Source organism: Chenopodium album, chromosome 5 (genome assembly GCF_948465745.1).
Source record: "Chenopodium album chromosome 5, dcCheAlbu1.1, whole genome shotgun sequence".
Lineage (NCBI taxonomy): Eukaryota > Viridiplantae > Streptophyta > Magnoliopsida > Caryophyllales > Amaranthaceae > Chenopodium > Chenopodium album.
Window position 1 is genome coordinate 25,410,818 of NC_137838.1, and position 13,792 is coordinate 25,424,609.

The 13,792-nt window shown below is 37.3% G+C and overlaps 1 protein-coding gene across 1 annotated transcript; it reads left to right on the forward strand.

Annotated features, from left to right (window-relative positions):
- Nucleotides 1-266: 266 nt before the first annotated feature.
- Nucleotides 267-8,656, forward strand: LOC145630615 (uncharacterized). The gene is made up of 5 exons (XM_081682842.1): nucleotides 267-420; nucleotides 6,325-6,479; nucleotides 8,068-8,126; nucleotides 8,204-8,296; nucleotides 8,419-8,656. The coding sequence occupies exons 1-5, from the start codon at nucleotides 308-310 to the stop codon at nucleotides 8,431-8,433; spliced, it is 435 nt and encodes a 144-aa protein (XP_081538968.1). The 5' UTR covers nucleotides 267-307; the 3' UTR covers nucleotides 8,434-8,656.
- The last annotated feature ends 5,136 nt before the right edge of the window (nucleotides 8,657-13,792 follow it).

The window sequence follows — 13,792 nt, forward strand, 5'->3', positions numbered from 1 at the left end:
AATTCCAACCAAAATTCACTAATCATGGGTAAAAATCTGGATTCGGGAGCCAAAATTCTAATTAAATTGAGATTAAAATTAATAAAATCGAGCTACTAACTAATCTAATTCTTGACAATTTCCCTTTAAAGTAAACCATAATAGAATTGTCGCTTAAAACGACGTCCTCCTTGCCCGTTTTTTCATTTTGTTGTCTAACCAGCGTAAAACACACAATATTTTCTCATTACTAAATATCCCGCAATTTAAAAAATCCTTAACCGAAAGAGACGAGTAAAAAGGACAGAAAAAAAAAAAAAAAAGAAAAATGGTGAAAGAAATTCAGCGACTCAGTGAAGAGGAAAGAAAAGCTCTCAGACGCAGCAAATTCGCTCCACTTCCTCCTAAACCTTCTTCCTCTTCGTCGTCTTCTCTTCCCAGGTACGCAAACTTCTCAATTTATCTGTTCATTCATTTATTGAAATAATGTTATTGCTGATTTGTTGATTGATTTCTTGTGTGCGTGTTTGATTTTTTTTTTTTTTTTATTTTTTTTTTATTTTTTTATTTTTATTTTTTTATATTTGTAATCGGTATTTTTCTAATTGACAGTCGTAGTTTTAGTCTCAGAAATTTTGTATTTTGATGGTGAGATCTTAGTTTTGATTTCGGGTTGATGAGATTTGATATATTGTTTAATTATACTGATATGAGTTGTTCTACTTATGTTTATGTCAATAGAATTCTAATTACTACCTCTGTTTTATACTATTTGTAACAATTAGACACTTTCTACTCACACTGTAGTCAAATCTGTGCAAATTATATGAAATGGAGGTAGTATTTTGATGAGAATTGTCCGAACTAGTTGGTGTTTCTATGTTTTCAAGTTGCTGAAGGCTTATTTATCTGAAAATATGGAGTTTATGTTGGACCATATATTATGTATATAGCTAATGGGCCGGTGTAATGTTCCGCCCTACTCTCTTAGGTTGTATATATATTCGTGTATACATTAATACGAGATACAACACTCTATTCACTCTATTCTCTCTAAATTGACATGGTATCGGAGCCTAAACAACACTAAACCCTACGAACCCTAAATTTTTCTCTAAAATTTCTCTAATTGACAATGGTGGACGACTCAAAAATCGATTCTTTATCTCACTTTTATCTCGGCTCAGGTGATCAACCTGGAAATTTGATCACCCACGTGATTTTGAAGGGTGAAAACTATCTCTCATGGTCGAGGGCTATCTCCTTGTCCTTGAAATCTAGGCGCAAATTCGGCTTCATCGATGGCACAATTTCAAAACCCACCGAGAAGAAGAAGATGCTCGACTGGAAACAGTCAACTCTATGTTGGTGTCGTGGGTTTTGCGGGCTGTCGATCCGAAACTCGCTGCATCGATTCCCTACTTTGATGAGGCAAAGAAGCTTTGGGATTATTTGGAGAAGCGTTTTTGTGAAGCAAGCGGACCTCGGCTACAACAATTGAGGGCTGCTATCACTAATTGTAAGCAAACCAAGAACATGTCCGTTGAAGAATATTACACTACGCTACTACGATGACCTTCTTCGATTGCAACCACCACATGGCTGCGAGTGTGGCAATTGTTCATGTAACGTGGCTGCCAAGTATGAATTAGACAAGGGAAGTGGAGAAATTACATCAGTTTTGGGTCGGGATTGATGATGAAAAATATGCGGTTGTGCGCACCAACCTTCTCTCTCAACAACCCCCTGCCAATCTTGACCGTGCCTACCAAGCTCTGCTGCAGGAGGAACGATCTCGTGCAATTGCTGCCTCGAAATCGCAGAAGGATGAAGCCCATGTATTTGCGCTACCCCCTGATCGAAGGTCTTCTCAATCCACATACCGAGTGGATAAATCGAAACTCTATTGTACCCACTGTAAGCGTGCGGGTCATGATAACGTGGGGTGTTTTATGCTTCACGGATATCCCGACTGGTGGCTCGAGAAATATGGAAAAAAGGGGGGGGGGTCTGCTACGGGACAGCAGGGGTCCCCTGCTTCGAGCAGAACCGCTGCTGCTGTTGCTGCCCCGTCTTCTGTGGCTGATGAGGTCAAGCCCACGGCTAGAGCTAATGCCGTGGGTGCTTCACTCACTGCTGTTGCCGCATCTCTGCCTTCACAAGACACCCTCTCGACTTTGGCCGAACTCCAACCCGAGCATGTTCGTCTTCTCTTAACCATGGCTAATAATCGTCAACAAGATAAGATGACGGGTGAGTCTCCTACATTGTCTTGGATCATCGGCGCTTCTCATCATGTTACCCGTGTCGAATCTTGTTTACTGGATGTGAAATTCATATCTCCTTGTCCTGTCGGTCTTCCGGATGGTACTCAAGCCATGGCAACAAAGGAGGGTCGAGTGGTTTTAGATGATGGAATTATTCTTGATAACGTGTTATACGTTCCCAAATTAAATTGCAATTTAATTTCCATCTCTAAAATGATTGATGATTCTACATGTTATGTACAATTCACTAACTCTTTATGTGCTATACAGGACGAACTCTCGGGGAGCCTGATTGGTGGCGGTGAACGGATAGATGGGCTCTACTATTTCCGGCAACTTCCTAAAGTGTGTGCGGTGTCAAGTTCGGCGGTTTCGACATTCGAGTTATGGCATCGTCGTATGGGGCATCCGTCGGATAAGATTGTCAAGTTAGTTCCTGCTGTTAGTTCTAGTTCTAGTAGCAAATTTTTGAATAAAGCATGTGATGTTTGTCCTCAAGCTAAACAATTTAGAGATAGCTTTCCTAATAGTGATAGTAGAGCTAGTCGAATTTTTGAATTGATTCATTGTGATTTATGGGGGTCATATAAGACACCTTCTACTTGTGGAGCTCACTATTTCTTAACTATTGTTGATGATTATTCGAGAGGTGTTTGGGTTTATTTATTAAATGACAAAACTGAAGTTTATTCTTCTTTTTGTTCATTCTTTGCTATGGTAAAATGTCAATTTGATGTTACTGTTAAATGTGTACGGAGTGATAATGGAACCGAATTCAAACACATGTTTCCGTATTTTAATGACAATGGCATTTTTTTTCAAACCTCTTGTGTTGGCACCCCTCAACAAAATGGGCGGGTAGAGCGTAAACATCTAACATATTTTAAATGTGAGTCGTGCACTTATGTTCCAAGGTAACTTGCCGATTGATCTTTGGGGTGAATGTGTGCTTGGAGCGGTTTATTTAATTAATCGCACTCCCTCTAGTTTATTAGCCAACAAAACTCCATTTGAACTTCTCTTTGGCAAAGCCCTTAATTTTGATGAATTGCCTGTTTTTGGGTGTCTTTGCTTTGCTCATAATAAAAAAGCAAAGGGTGATAAATTTGCTCCAAGAAGTAGAAAGTGTGTATTTGTGGGCTATCCTCATGGCAAGAAGAGTTGGAAATTGTATGATTTAGATACCGGTGAAATATTTGTCTCACGTGATGTTAAATTTTTTGAGAATGAATTTCCGTTTGTGAAAGGGGATGAGCCGGTTTCTAGTCTTGAAAATGTTGCGGATATGTCTCACGAAAATGTTAGGGTTGATCATGATTTTTTAGAGGACTTGGAATATATTTTGGAGGTGGGTGAGGGGTCACTTGTCCCCGAAAATCAACCCCCCACCCCTGCCCATGCTGCCACACCTACGGCTGCCAGGACAGCAGCCCACACCGCAGGCCACCTGCAGCTACTGCCCGGGACAGCAGCCCCCACCGCAGGCCACCTGCGGCTGCTGCTGACGCTGCTCACACAGCAGCAGATGGCGCTGCTCCCACTGCCACTGCTTCTTGCAGTTCGGACAGCAGCTCCACGGACCCAAACGTGGCTGCTCCAAGCACTTCTACTACTCCTACACCTGACCTAGGCCGTGGTCAAAGGTCTAGGCAAGCTCCGGGTTGGCATCGAGACTACGTCGCACATACTATTTCTCTTGACAGTCCATCTATCTCCCCTTGTTCACCGTCTACTCCAAGCTCCTCAGGTACTCCTTATCCCTTAGCACATTTTGTGAATTGTAATAACTTTTCTGTGCCACATCGTGTGTTTATTGCAGCTGTGGATTCGATTGTTGAGCCTCGTAATTTTAATGAGGCTATGAAGCACGAGGGTTGGAGGGAGGCAATGCAAAAGGAGATTTCGGCTCTTGAAAATAATAAAACATGGGTGATGGAAGAGTTGCCTCCGGGAAAGAAAGCATTAGGGTGTCGTTGGGTATACAAGGTCAAGCTTAATTTCGATGGCACAATTGAAATATTGAAGGCTCGTCTCGTTATATTTGGTAATCATCAGGTTAAGGGTATCGATTATAACGAGACGTTTGCTCCCGTGGCAAAAATGATTACTGTTCGTGCCTTTCTTGCGGTGGCTTCTGCGAAAAATTGGGAATTACACCAAATGGATGTTCATAATGCCTTTCTACACGGTGATCTTGATGAGGAAGTTTATATGAAGCTTCCACCTGGTTTTCATGGTTCTCAGTCCGGGTTAGTTTGTCGTCTTCTCAAGTCCTTATATAGGTTACGGCAAGCGCCTCGCTGTTGGTTTTCTAAGTTGGCCTCCTCTCTGAAAAGGTACGGTTTAATACAATCGTACTCTGATTACTCTCTTTTTACTCTGCAATCTGGGGCTATTCAACTTAGTGTTCTGGTGTATGTTGATGATTTGATTATTTCTGGGAATGATTCTTTAGCAATTTCCTCATTCAAATCTTATTTGAGTGACTGTTTTCATATGAAAGATTTGGGTGTGTTGAAATATTTTCTTGGTATTGAGGTTGCGCGTAGTCCGGAGGGCATATTTTTATGTTAACGGAAATATACTCTTGATATTATTGCAGACACTGGTTTGCTAGGGGCACGACCTGCAGGTACTCCTATTGAGCAGAATCATACTCTGGCCAAATCAGAGTCTTCTTTCTTTTCTGATCCTGAAATGTATCGTCGTCTTGTGGGTCGCTTGATCTATTTATCCTTCACGAGATCTGATTTGGCTTATGTGGTTCATATCCTGTCTCAATTTATGCAACAACCGCGTCAGGATCATTGGGAGGCCGTTCTTCGTACAGTGCGTTACTTGAAAGGATGTCCGGGACTGGGAATCCTTTTGAGCTCTGATTGTGATCTGCATATTACAGGTTGGTGTGACTCGGATTGGGCTAGCTGTCCTCTCATGAGACGATCTATTTCTGGTTGGTTGGTGTTTCTTGGTGCTTCCCCTATATCCTGGAAGACTAAGAAGCAGGACACTGTGGCTAAGTCTTCCGCTGAGGTTGAATTTCGTTCAATGTCTAAAACCACTCATGAGTTGAAGTGGTTGAAGGCTCTCCTTCTGAGTCTAGGTGTTACGCATCCCCGTGCAATGAGTTTATTTTGTGATAGTCAATCCGCATTGTATATTGCGCGGAATCCGGTCTTCCATGAGCGTACTAAACACATTGAGGTTGATTGCTATTATCTCCGTGATGCGATTCAGGATGGAATTATTAGTCCGTCGTATGTGAAAACGACGGAACAACTTGCGGATATTTTTACTAAGGCATTGAACAAGCAACAATTCATGTACTTACTGGGCAAGTTGGGCATTTGTGATTTGCATGCTCCAACTTGAGGGGGGGTGTTGGACCATATATTATGTATATAGCTAATGGGCCGGTGTAATGTTCCGCCCTACTCTCTTAGGTTGTATATATATTCGTGTATACGTTAATACGAGATACAACACTCTATTCACTCTATTCTCTCTAAATTGACAGTTTAACCACTGGAATCAGCCTAGTTCTTTATCAAAGGAAATAAAATGTAATTTTCTGTGTCTTAATCATGCATTGGCTTGTTGGGAGTATTAAAGATTTGTAACAAAATCTTTTTCTCGGGCTTTGTGATTAATGCTCCATTGTCGCCATTACGCGTGGTTTTTATTGTGAAATGTTCTTGATCAAGGTATACAATTACAGTTACAATTAGAAATTGTAGAAAAACTGGTGTTTAATCTATGCAACATCATGATCATTTGACCTACTTGAATGAAAAAACTACACTTTTTTGGGTCTTACTATATATTAGGGGGTTAGATTTTAGGATACATATTGTTTTTCCGAAAACCCAAAACCCAATTGAAAAATGAATTAATTGTATAATTCAGATGAGCTTTCTGTTGAATAATCAGTAGACAAATAGAGATTACTTGTATATGATTTCTATCCTAATTGTTACTAGTGATGTATTTTAGTTTGTTGAAAAGTTTTTGCAATGGTTTTTAAATACGTGTTAGCCAAATACTTTTGATGATTAGAACATGAATAAATTTGAATCAGGCTTGCTCATCCTGGTGGACCTGTAACGACAAATAAGGCAGCTGCATTGGCGAAGTTTCTTGAGAGGAAACTGCAGGAACCTGGTGGATTGGATACCTTAAAACCTGAACTCATTGAGCTTGCTGTCAAGAATGCAAAGGAGACTGTGAATGCTAGTGAGTATTCTGCACCAAATATTTTATATGCTATTGATAGCATAATTTTACATTGTTGGGTCAATATCAGTTTGAAACGCATTCTAAACCACAGAGTTTGTTCAATATCAATTGAAAGTCGAAGTTTCACTTTTCTTCTCTCTGCTGTCTTCCACATTATGGCTGGTACACGCTATCAATTTCTCCATATGCTCTGTTGGTTGAGATGGGGCGCAATACTGATATGCTCCTCGCCTCCTCCCATGAGTTCTCCTTTTCCACAACTTTTTTCTCATTTACTTGTTAAGCTGTAAGTGTCATGCTATTATCCAATATATCGGCCTTTTTTTCCCATCAGTTCATCTCTTGCTACATAAGCCAGTATTTAATATCTGTTGATTATATCTAAGTCGTAAATCTTGTTTGCTATAATTTAGCTACCCCATTGCTATACAGTATTAGTGATTTAGTTACCTTAACCTTTTCGGAATGGGTACATCAGTCAATAGTATTTCTGGATTTTAATGTTTTCTAAACATTTTTTGAGGATAATGGTTCAATCTTAAATTTTTCTAAACCTATGTAAGTATGTATTTGTTAGTTGAGATGCGTGAAGGTCAGATAGGAACATTATTTAGTGCATCAATAAATTTTTAATATCTTTCCCATCATTATTCTATAATATATCTGCACCGAATCCATGCACTTTATAATGATTTTACATAAACTACTTGTCCACACCTATCTTGTGTAGATCAGTAAGATCACAGGGGACAAAGAATCTAAGATACTTGTGTTTATCAAGCTATAGTCTGCTTTTCTGGCAAATCTTTGGTGTCTGGGTAGAATAAGAGCTCACGCTTTTTAGGTGACTGGTTTATTAAGTGATTGACTGGTATAAGAATACATCTTGTTGTATAAGAATATGTCTTGTGCAGTTGGGACTATGGAGCCTTTAACCGTTTACACAGATGATGAGATTAAAAGAAACTGCAGAGACTTGGATTTGGGTGTCATGTCTGACACTCCAGATTTTATTAAATTTTATACAAGGCCACTACATATTTAGGTGTCATGTCGTGTCAGAGTGTCAAAGGTTCCGACACCTGACGTACAGCAAGGTATCAAAGTAACATAGGTTTTTTTTTTCAACATTTTTCTCTCCATGTGCTCCTAATCTTGAAACCATTATTTTTTCTCATTTTAAAGAATGAAGAAAGAACAGGACTAAAACACTTCTTCCCTAGCTAGAGAGTGAGAGGGTCAAACCCACAAGATGGAAGTGCTATTTCTGTTTAAAAAAAACCTGTCAAGCTGTATGCTGAGGCTGATAGAATGTTTCTGCTAATCTATTGAGTCTTCTTCCAGAAAAATGCCTTTTTTTTCTATACATTTTTATATCAGTTGGACTGTTAGTTGCATACATAGTAATTTATTTTGTTGCTTCACTTATTTCTTCTTGACCTGTAATTTTTATTTACCTATTCATATTGTCCTCATATATTATCATTGTCAATTGGGATGATGAAACTGTATGGTGCATTCATATTTTAATTATTTGTCCAAAGATACCATATAAGCTGAACTGAAGACTGTTATTTATATACAGGTGGAACTTCAAAACATGGGAAGATCATACGACATGTCACTTCGTTTGATGATGATGAGGTCCATATTCATTCTTTGAGCTGTCTGCACTTGTTGTGCGTTTTTAGTTTTTCCTCACTACATGAAAATTTTGGCAGGATCATTCATCCAAAGATGGATCAACATTTGAGCCGAAGAAGAAAAAATTGAAAAAAGAAAAGAAAGATAAGAAGAAGAACAAAAAGAAAAAGGTTATCCCTCTTAGCTGGTTTTCCTCCCCTCAAACCTCTATGTTCCAACTTTTGATTATGAGAAGTAAATATTAATATTTTTTTTAACCCTATCTTGCTTTTTTCTTTTTTCCCCTCTTCAGGTCGAAGATCAATAATGTTCAAGGAAGTGTTTTAAAGAGATCTTACAACGTGGATAGTTTAGGTTTTTATGTTACTGATCAACTCATTTTTGTAGAAACAGTTAACAGAAACTTGTGGATAGATTTGAGAATACTTATAATTTTTTTATTATGTAAGGATAAATTTACATGTGATGGATTGAAAGGCTTCCTTAGTACTCCCTCTACCCCATAATATAATAATTGACATTAACCTCTACACGGTACACATGTCAATATGTTATTTGATCTTATTATTAGACAATTAAATATTAATGAAAATTATAATGAAAGTTATATTATAAATCTATTTCCAATACCTATCTTACAACATATTTTTTGACAAATGTTTTTATTATGTTAGTAAAAAATTATGGTCAAAATTAATAAGGGAAATTCTCAATGATACTCTTGAGCTTCCTTCTTTTCTCAATGGTAAACACTAACTTTTAAAATTATCTATGGTAATCAATAATTAGTTAAACTAATTCAATGGTAATTTGAGTACATTAATCCTTTAATGTTAGCCTAATTGTAGTTAACTTAACTTTTACCTACAAATCAGATTGCCCTTAAAAATCAATTTTAACTCCAAATCAGATTGCCCTTTTCCCTCCTAAACCAAAATCCCCAATTCTTGTCTTTATAAACCCTCGAAACGGAAATCCCTATCCCCAATTCCCCTGTAGTTCAATTATTTGCAAGTAAGCTAAGTTTCTCAATGAAATTCTCTCGTTCTTCTACTGTTAGGGGTATCACCATTGATGAGAAGCTTGATTAGGTGAAGCATGCCCATTGCTAATGCAAACCATCGCAGGCTGTTTTACAAGTGCAGGGCTTGCGATTTTTTTTGCGTGGCTGAAAGAGGAAGATGTAATTAGGTCGGGGGAAGAATTAGAGGTTGAACAAAGTCCCATTGTTGTTTTGAATGAAAAGGTGGATGGATTGGTGAAGTATATTAAGGGAATTGTTAAAATTGCTCTGATTATGTACTTTATTCTGCTAGTTGTTGTTGCAAATCGAAATTAGGAAGATGTATTTAGGGAGAATTGTGGTAGCCCAAGTTTCAGTCAATTTCAAGTTTATGTATTCCCTTATTATGTACTACTTTCTAATTGAATGAAAGTTTATGAATTTCCTTTATTTTGCATTCTACTTGTTTAGTATCAACAACATTAAAAGTACAAATATTGCATGCATATAAGACATATATAAATGATCTGATTTGATTAAAGTCAAAGTATCAGAGAGATACAAAAAACAATTCAGCATAAAGCTTACATCATTGCAGATTGTGTATCCAAAAACATCAAAATGTGATACAACAATGAAATCATTAACTAAAGTTGTCCAAAAACATTTCAGTATATAAAATCTGACATCATTAACTAAGTTTGTCCAAAAAAAACCCAACAACTAAAACATGACATCATGATTTGATTTGATTAGGCTGGAACTAAGGAGTAGGCTGGGATGCAGACACAACAGTCTTAGCCTTCTTTGCTCTTGGGGATCTTCTTAATGGTTGAGAAGAAGATGCAGGTGCTGGATCTGGTTGGCTGAGAGATACTCCTTGTCTCTTAGAGGCTTGTTTTTTCTTTGATTCTGTTGCTGTTGCTTCCAAACTAGCCTTCTCTTTGCCTGTCATTCCACCTTGACTTGTTTGTGCATTATGCCAAAGGTTTCGCATTTGCTTCACCTGATAGTTTTAGACTTTTTCCCCTTGTCTTGCTCACCCTCTTCCCTCCTTCTGTTTCTTGCAGGTCTGCCTATTCCTCTCTTCATCTTGGGTGGGGTTATCTCAGGTTAATTGACTTTGTGGCCACTGCTCCACAACAGGGTTTGCCTTGATAGTGTTGCCATAAGTTAGTTTGTACTTGGTGATTAAGTACTAGTCATTGACATACTTATGAGGGTTATCATTTGAGTGTAAGATGGCCCTCATGGCATGCTTACATGGCAAGCCAACCAACTACCATGCATTATAAACACAAGTCCCTTCCCTCAAATTTATAGGTAGGACTGATCTCCCATCCAACACCTCATATTTACCTTCCCCACTCACCAAACACTTGCATGATCTTGATTCTTGGCTAAGGACTTGGAGTCTTTTGATTATGTTTGGAAAAATTTCACCTCTCCATTTTTCACATGCCTCTCTTCTAGTAGCCACCCTCCCCATGGTGAGCCTCCTTACACCTGTTATAGAAACTAAGGATAGGTTATTATGTAACTAAAATACAAGTAAATGCATAACATGTTTGGCAAGTGAGTATATATCACCTTCTAGCAATGTCATAACAGGTTTACACCTATCAAGGCCTAATGTGGAGTTGAAACTCTCAACAAAATTTGTTTTGTTAACATATGACTTTATGGCTGGATTAAATGCATTTTTAAACCACATTGATTGTAGTCCAAGTTTAGAAAACCACTCCAAAGCCAATGGATTAGCCTTTTTCAAACGTTCCATAGCCTTTTTAAAGCTAAAGGGGTTATATGCCCCACAAGCTAACCAAAATAATGAGAACATTAGCAAGCCAGGGAATTGTGGTTTGAAATTTTTCACCAAATGTTTACAGCAGTACTTCCTTCTCACTTTAGGCCACAAGTCTTGAATTGCAGCCTCAATACCCTACCAATGACATATAGTAGTTATAAGTCAATTTACAATAGTATATATGAAATATATGCATAAAATGAACATTAATGCTAGAAAATCATTACCTTATCAGATTATACACCATTCATCCCCTCTTCTACTATCTTTTAAAGCATTCTTCAAATGCCATAAGAAGAACTTCCATATTTCAGCATCCTCTCCTCCCACAATTTCCCAAGCAATTGGAAAGATCTGATTATTATCATCAAGAGCAATAACTGATAGTAGCACTCCACCATAATGACCCTTGAGATGAGCTCCATCCACCCTTATGAGACTTCTACAACCAACTTTGAGCTCGTCTAATGAAGCTTTGAATGCAATGAATAAACTACTAAAAGCCAAAGGTCTTTAAGGATGGTTTGTATCATCCCATGCACAAAATTCCAAAGACCCTGGGTTTAACTCTCAGATCACATCACAATACATAGGCATATCTGTGTAAGATACACCATGCCTGCCATAGATCTCCTCCAGTGCTTGTGTTCTGACTCTGTACAAATTGGACTGAGCCATATTGACCCCATATCTCTGAAACAGTATATCATTCAATGACTTTGCAGGGATGTCATTGTTTACTCTAATGTCATCCAACAAGACTCTCTTTTCCCATTTGCAATTCATCATGGAATTTATGAGCTCAACTCCCTTGCAAGTGTGTTCAGAATTCTCAATGGACTTAATAGATCATGTTGTACCATCTGGAAGAAGGGAGGTGATAAGTCTATTTTATATATATTTTTATTCCCCGTCTCATGGTCATATTTGTGCTTATTTGAGCTCTTCGGAGCTATTTTTATTACTAATATACGTTTTCTAGGGTTTTTGTAGAGTAAGTATTATTTTGTAGGAATTTGCAGTTTTGTGACAATTTCTGAGTTTATTAAGTCACTACAAAGATATTAGAGTTTGATAATATTTTATGACCGAATATTTAAAGCTCAAGACCGAGTTAAAGAAATTTCGTTCGGTGAATAAGGACTTGATATAGTAAAAGAGGTCCAAAGTTCCCATACGAAAAACGAACCAAACAAGTGAAGGAACTTGGGCTAATGCACTATAAAAGACCAATTCCAAGAACAAAAGGGAGGTAGAGCATTGAAGCCCAACTCGCTGCTCAAGCTGACTGGGCCCGATCGAGCAAGGTCTGCCCCGGTCAGGCAGATATCTTCGGCTATTTAGGCTTATTTGGTTTGGGCTTATTATTTTACATATAATTCTTGGACGAGGCTTCTAATTGATTTCTTGTTTTAGTGGGAGTAGGATTAGAAGTTGACTTATTATCAAACTTCCTTTTCTTTTCCTATTTAAGTGGAGTAGTAGTACTTAGCTTAAGTAGTTTTGAAGGTAGTTTTTAGTTTTATTAGATTTAGGTAGTTTAAGTTTTGTTTTCTTTTTCTACTTTTCACATCAAGATTTATTATTTTGTTTTCTTATTACTTTAATACTATTATTCTCTTTCTCTTAATTCTAGCTTTTTATTATGCTTTATTTAATTAGTTTGATTAGTTTAGATTTAATTATGTGTGAGTAGTTTTCTTTCTAGGGTTTGTAGGGATCCATAAATAATATGAAGGGGTAATTTATTATTGTTGATTGTCAATGCTTGATTAATTTCCTATTGATTGATTTAATGCTATATATGCAATTAGATTTGGCCAGATTTAATTTGTATGAGTTAAGAAATATTGATTCGAGAAATGAAATTGATGTTTAGGCTTAGTTTCAATAGGCATGTTAATTTATGAATGGTTAAGTAAAGATTCGAGAGATGAGATTTAATAACGGTAGACTAATTCTATGATAGTAATACGTAGTGAAAGCCCTTTATGATCTGACTAATTGATGCATTGATGATTGATTGTTATGTTTTACCCTAGAGTATTATTTATTGGTGAACCTATGCCCTAGGATTTTATTAATTGATTACTCCTTACTTTTATTCTTCTCTACTTTTATTATCCTTAGTTTAATTCCTTTTACAACAACAAATTTGGTTAAGTGATAATCTAGATTATATTAATTAAATAGGAATAGAAAGACTCGTTTCCTTGTGGATTCGACCATACTTCCCTATCTATTATTAATTAGTGGTTTTAGGAATTACTTTTGATTAGGTGATACAACTTTAGCCTGTCAGGAGGCATATAATCTCCAATTACAGCTCATATTTGAGCATGAAACTGAGTACCTGAAGTTGCTTGCATAGTCAACAATGATAGAAAATCAACATTGTATGCAATAGTCCCTCACAACATCTCTCAAATGTTGCTTATTTGTGAACAACTGTCATGGCTTCAAAACAATTTTACCAAAGCCCTCATCCTTGTACACTTCACCATTGTTCTATAATTTTGCAAAATAATTTTAGCTCATTTTCACACTCAAATTGAGGTTCCTCAAATGGATCAAAGTCATCCTTAATCAAAGGACCATAATCATCTCCCTGGATCTCATGTTCTGTATCCACACTCTTTTTAGTGTCTTCATTATCATACTTAGTTGGGTTGTACCCTTCATCTTCTACATCATCATCTTCCACACTTAGTGTCTAGTCACTATCATCTCTAAGGCTAATAGACAAACTCCTTCTAGTACTACCTACCCAAAAGATGCATTATGTTCACTGCTACAAGTAACAACTCCATGTCTCTTTGCAGTAGTCCTAGGAATTCTCCTTTTATAGAAGACTCA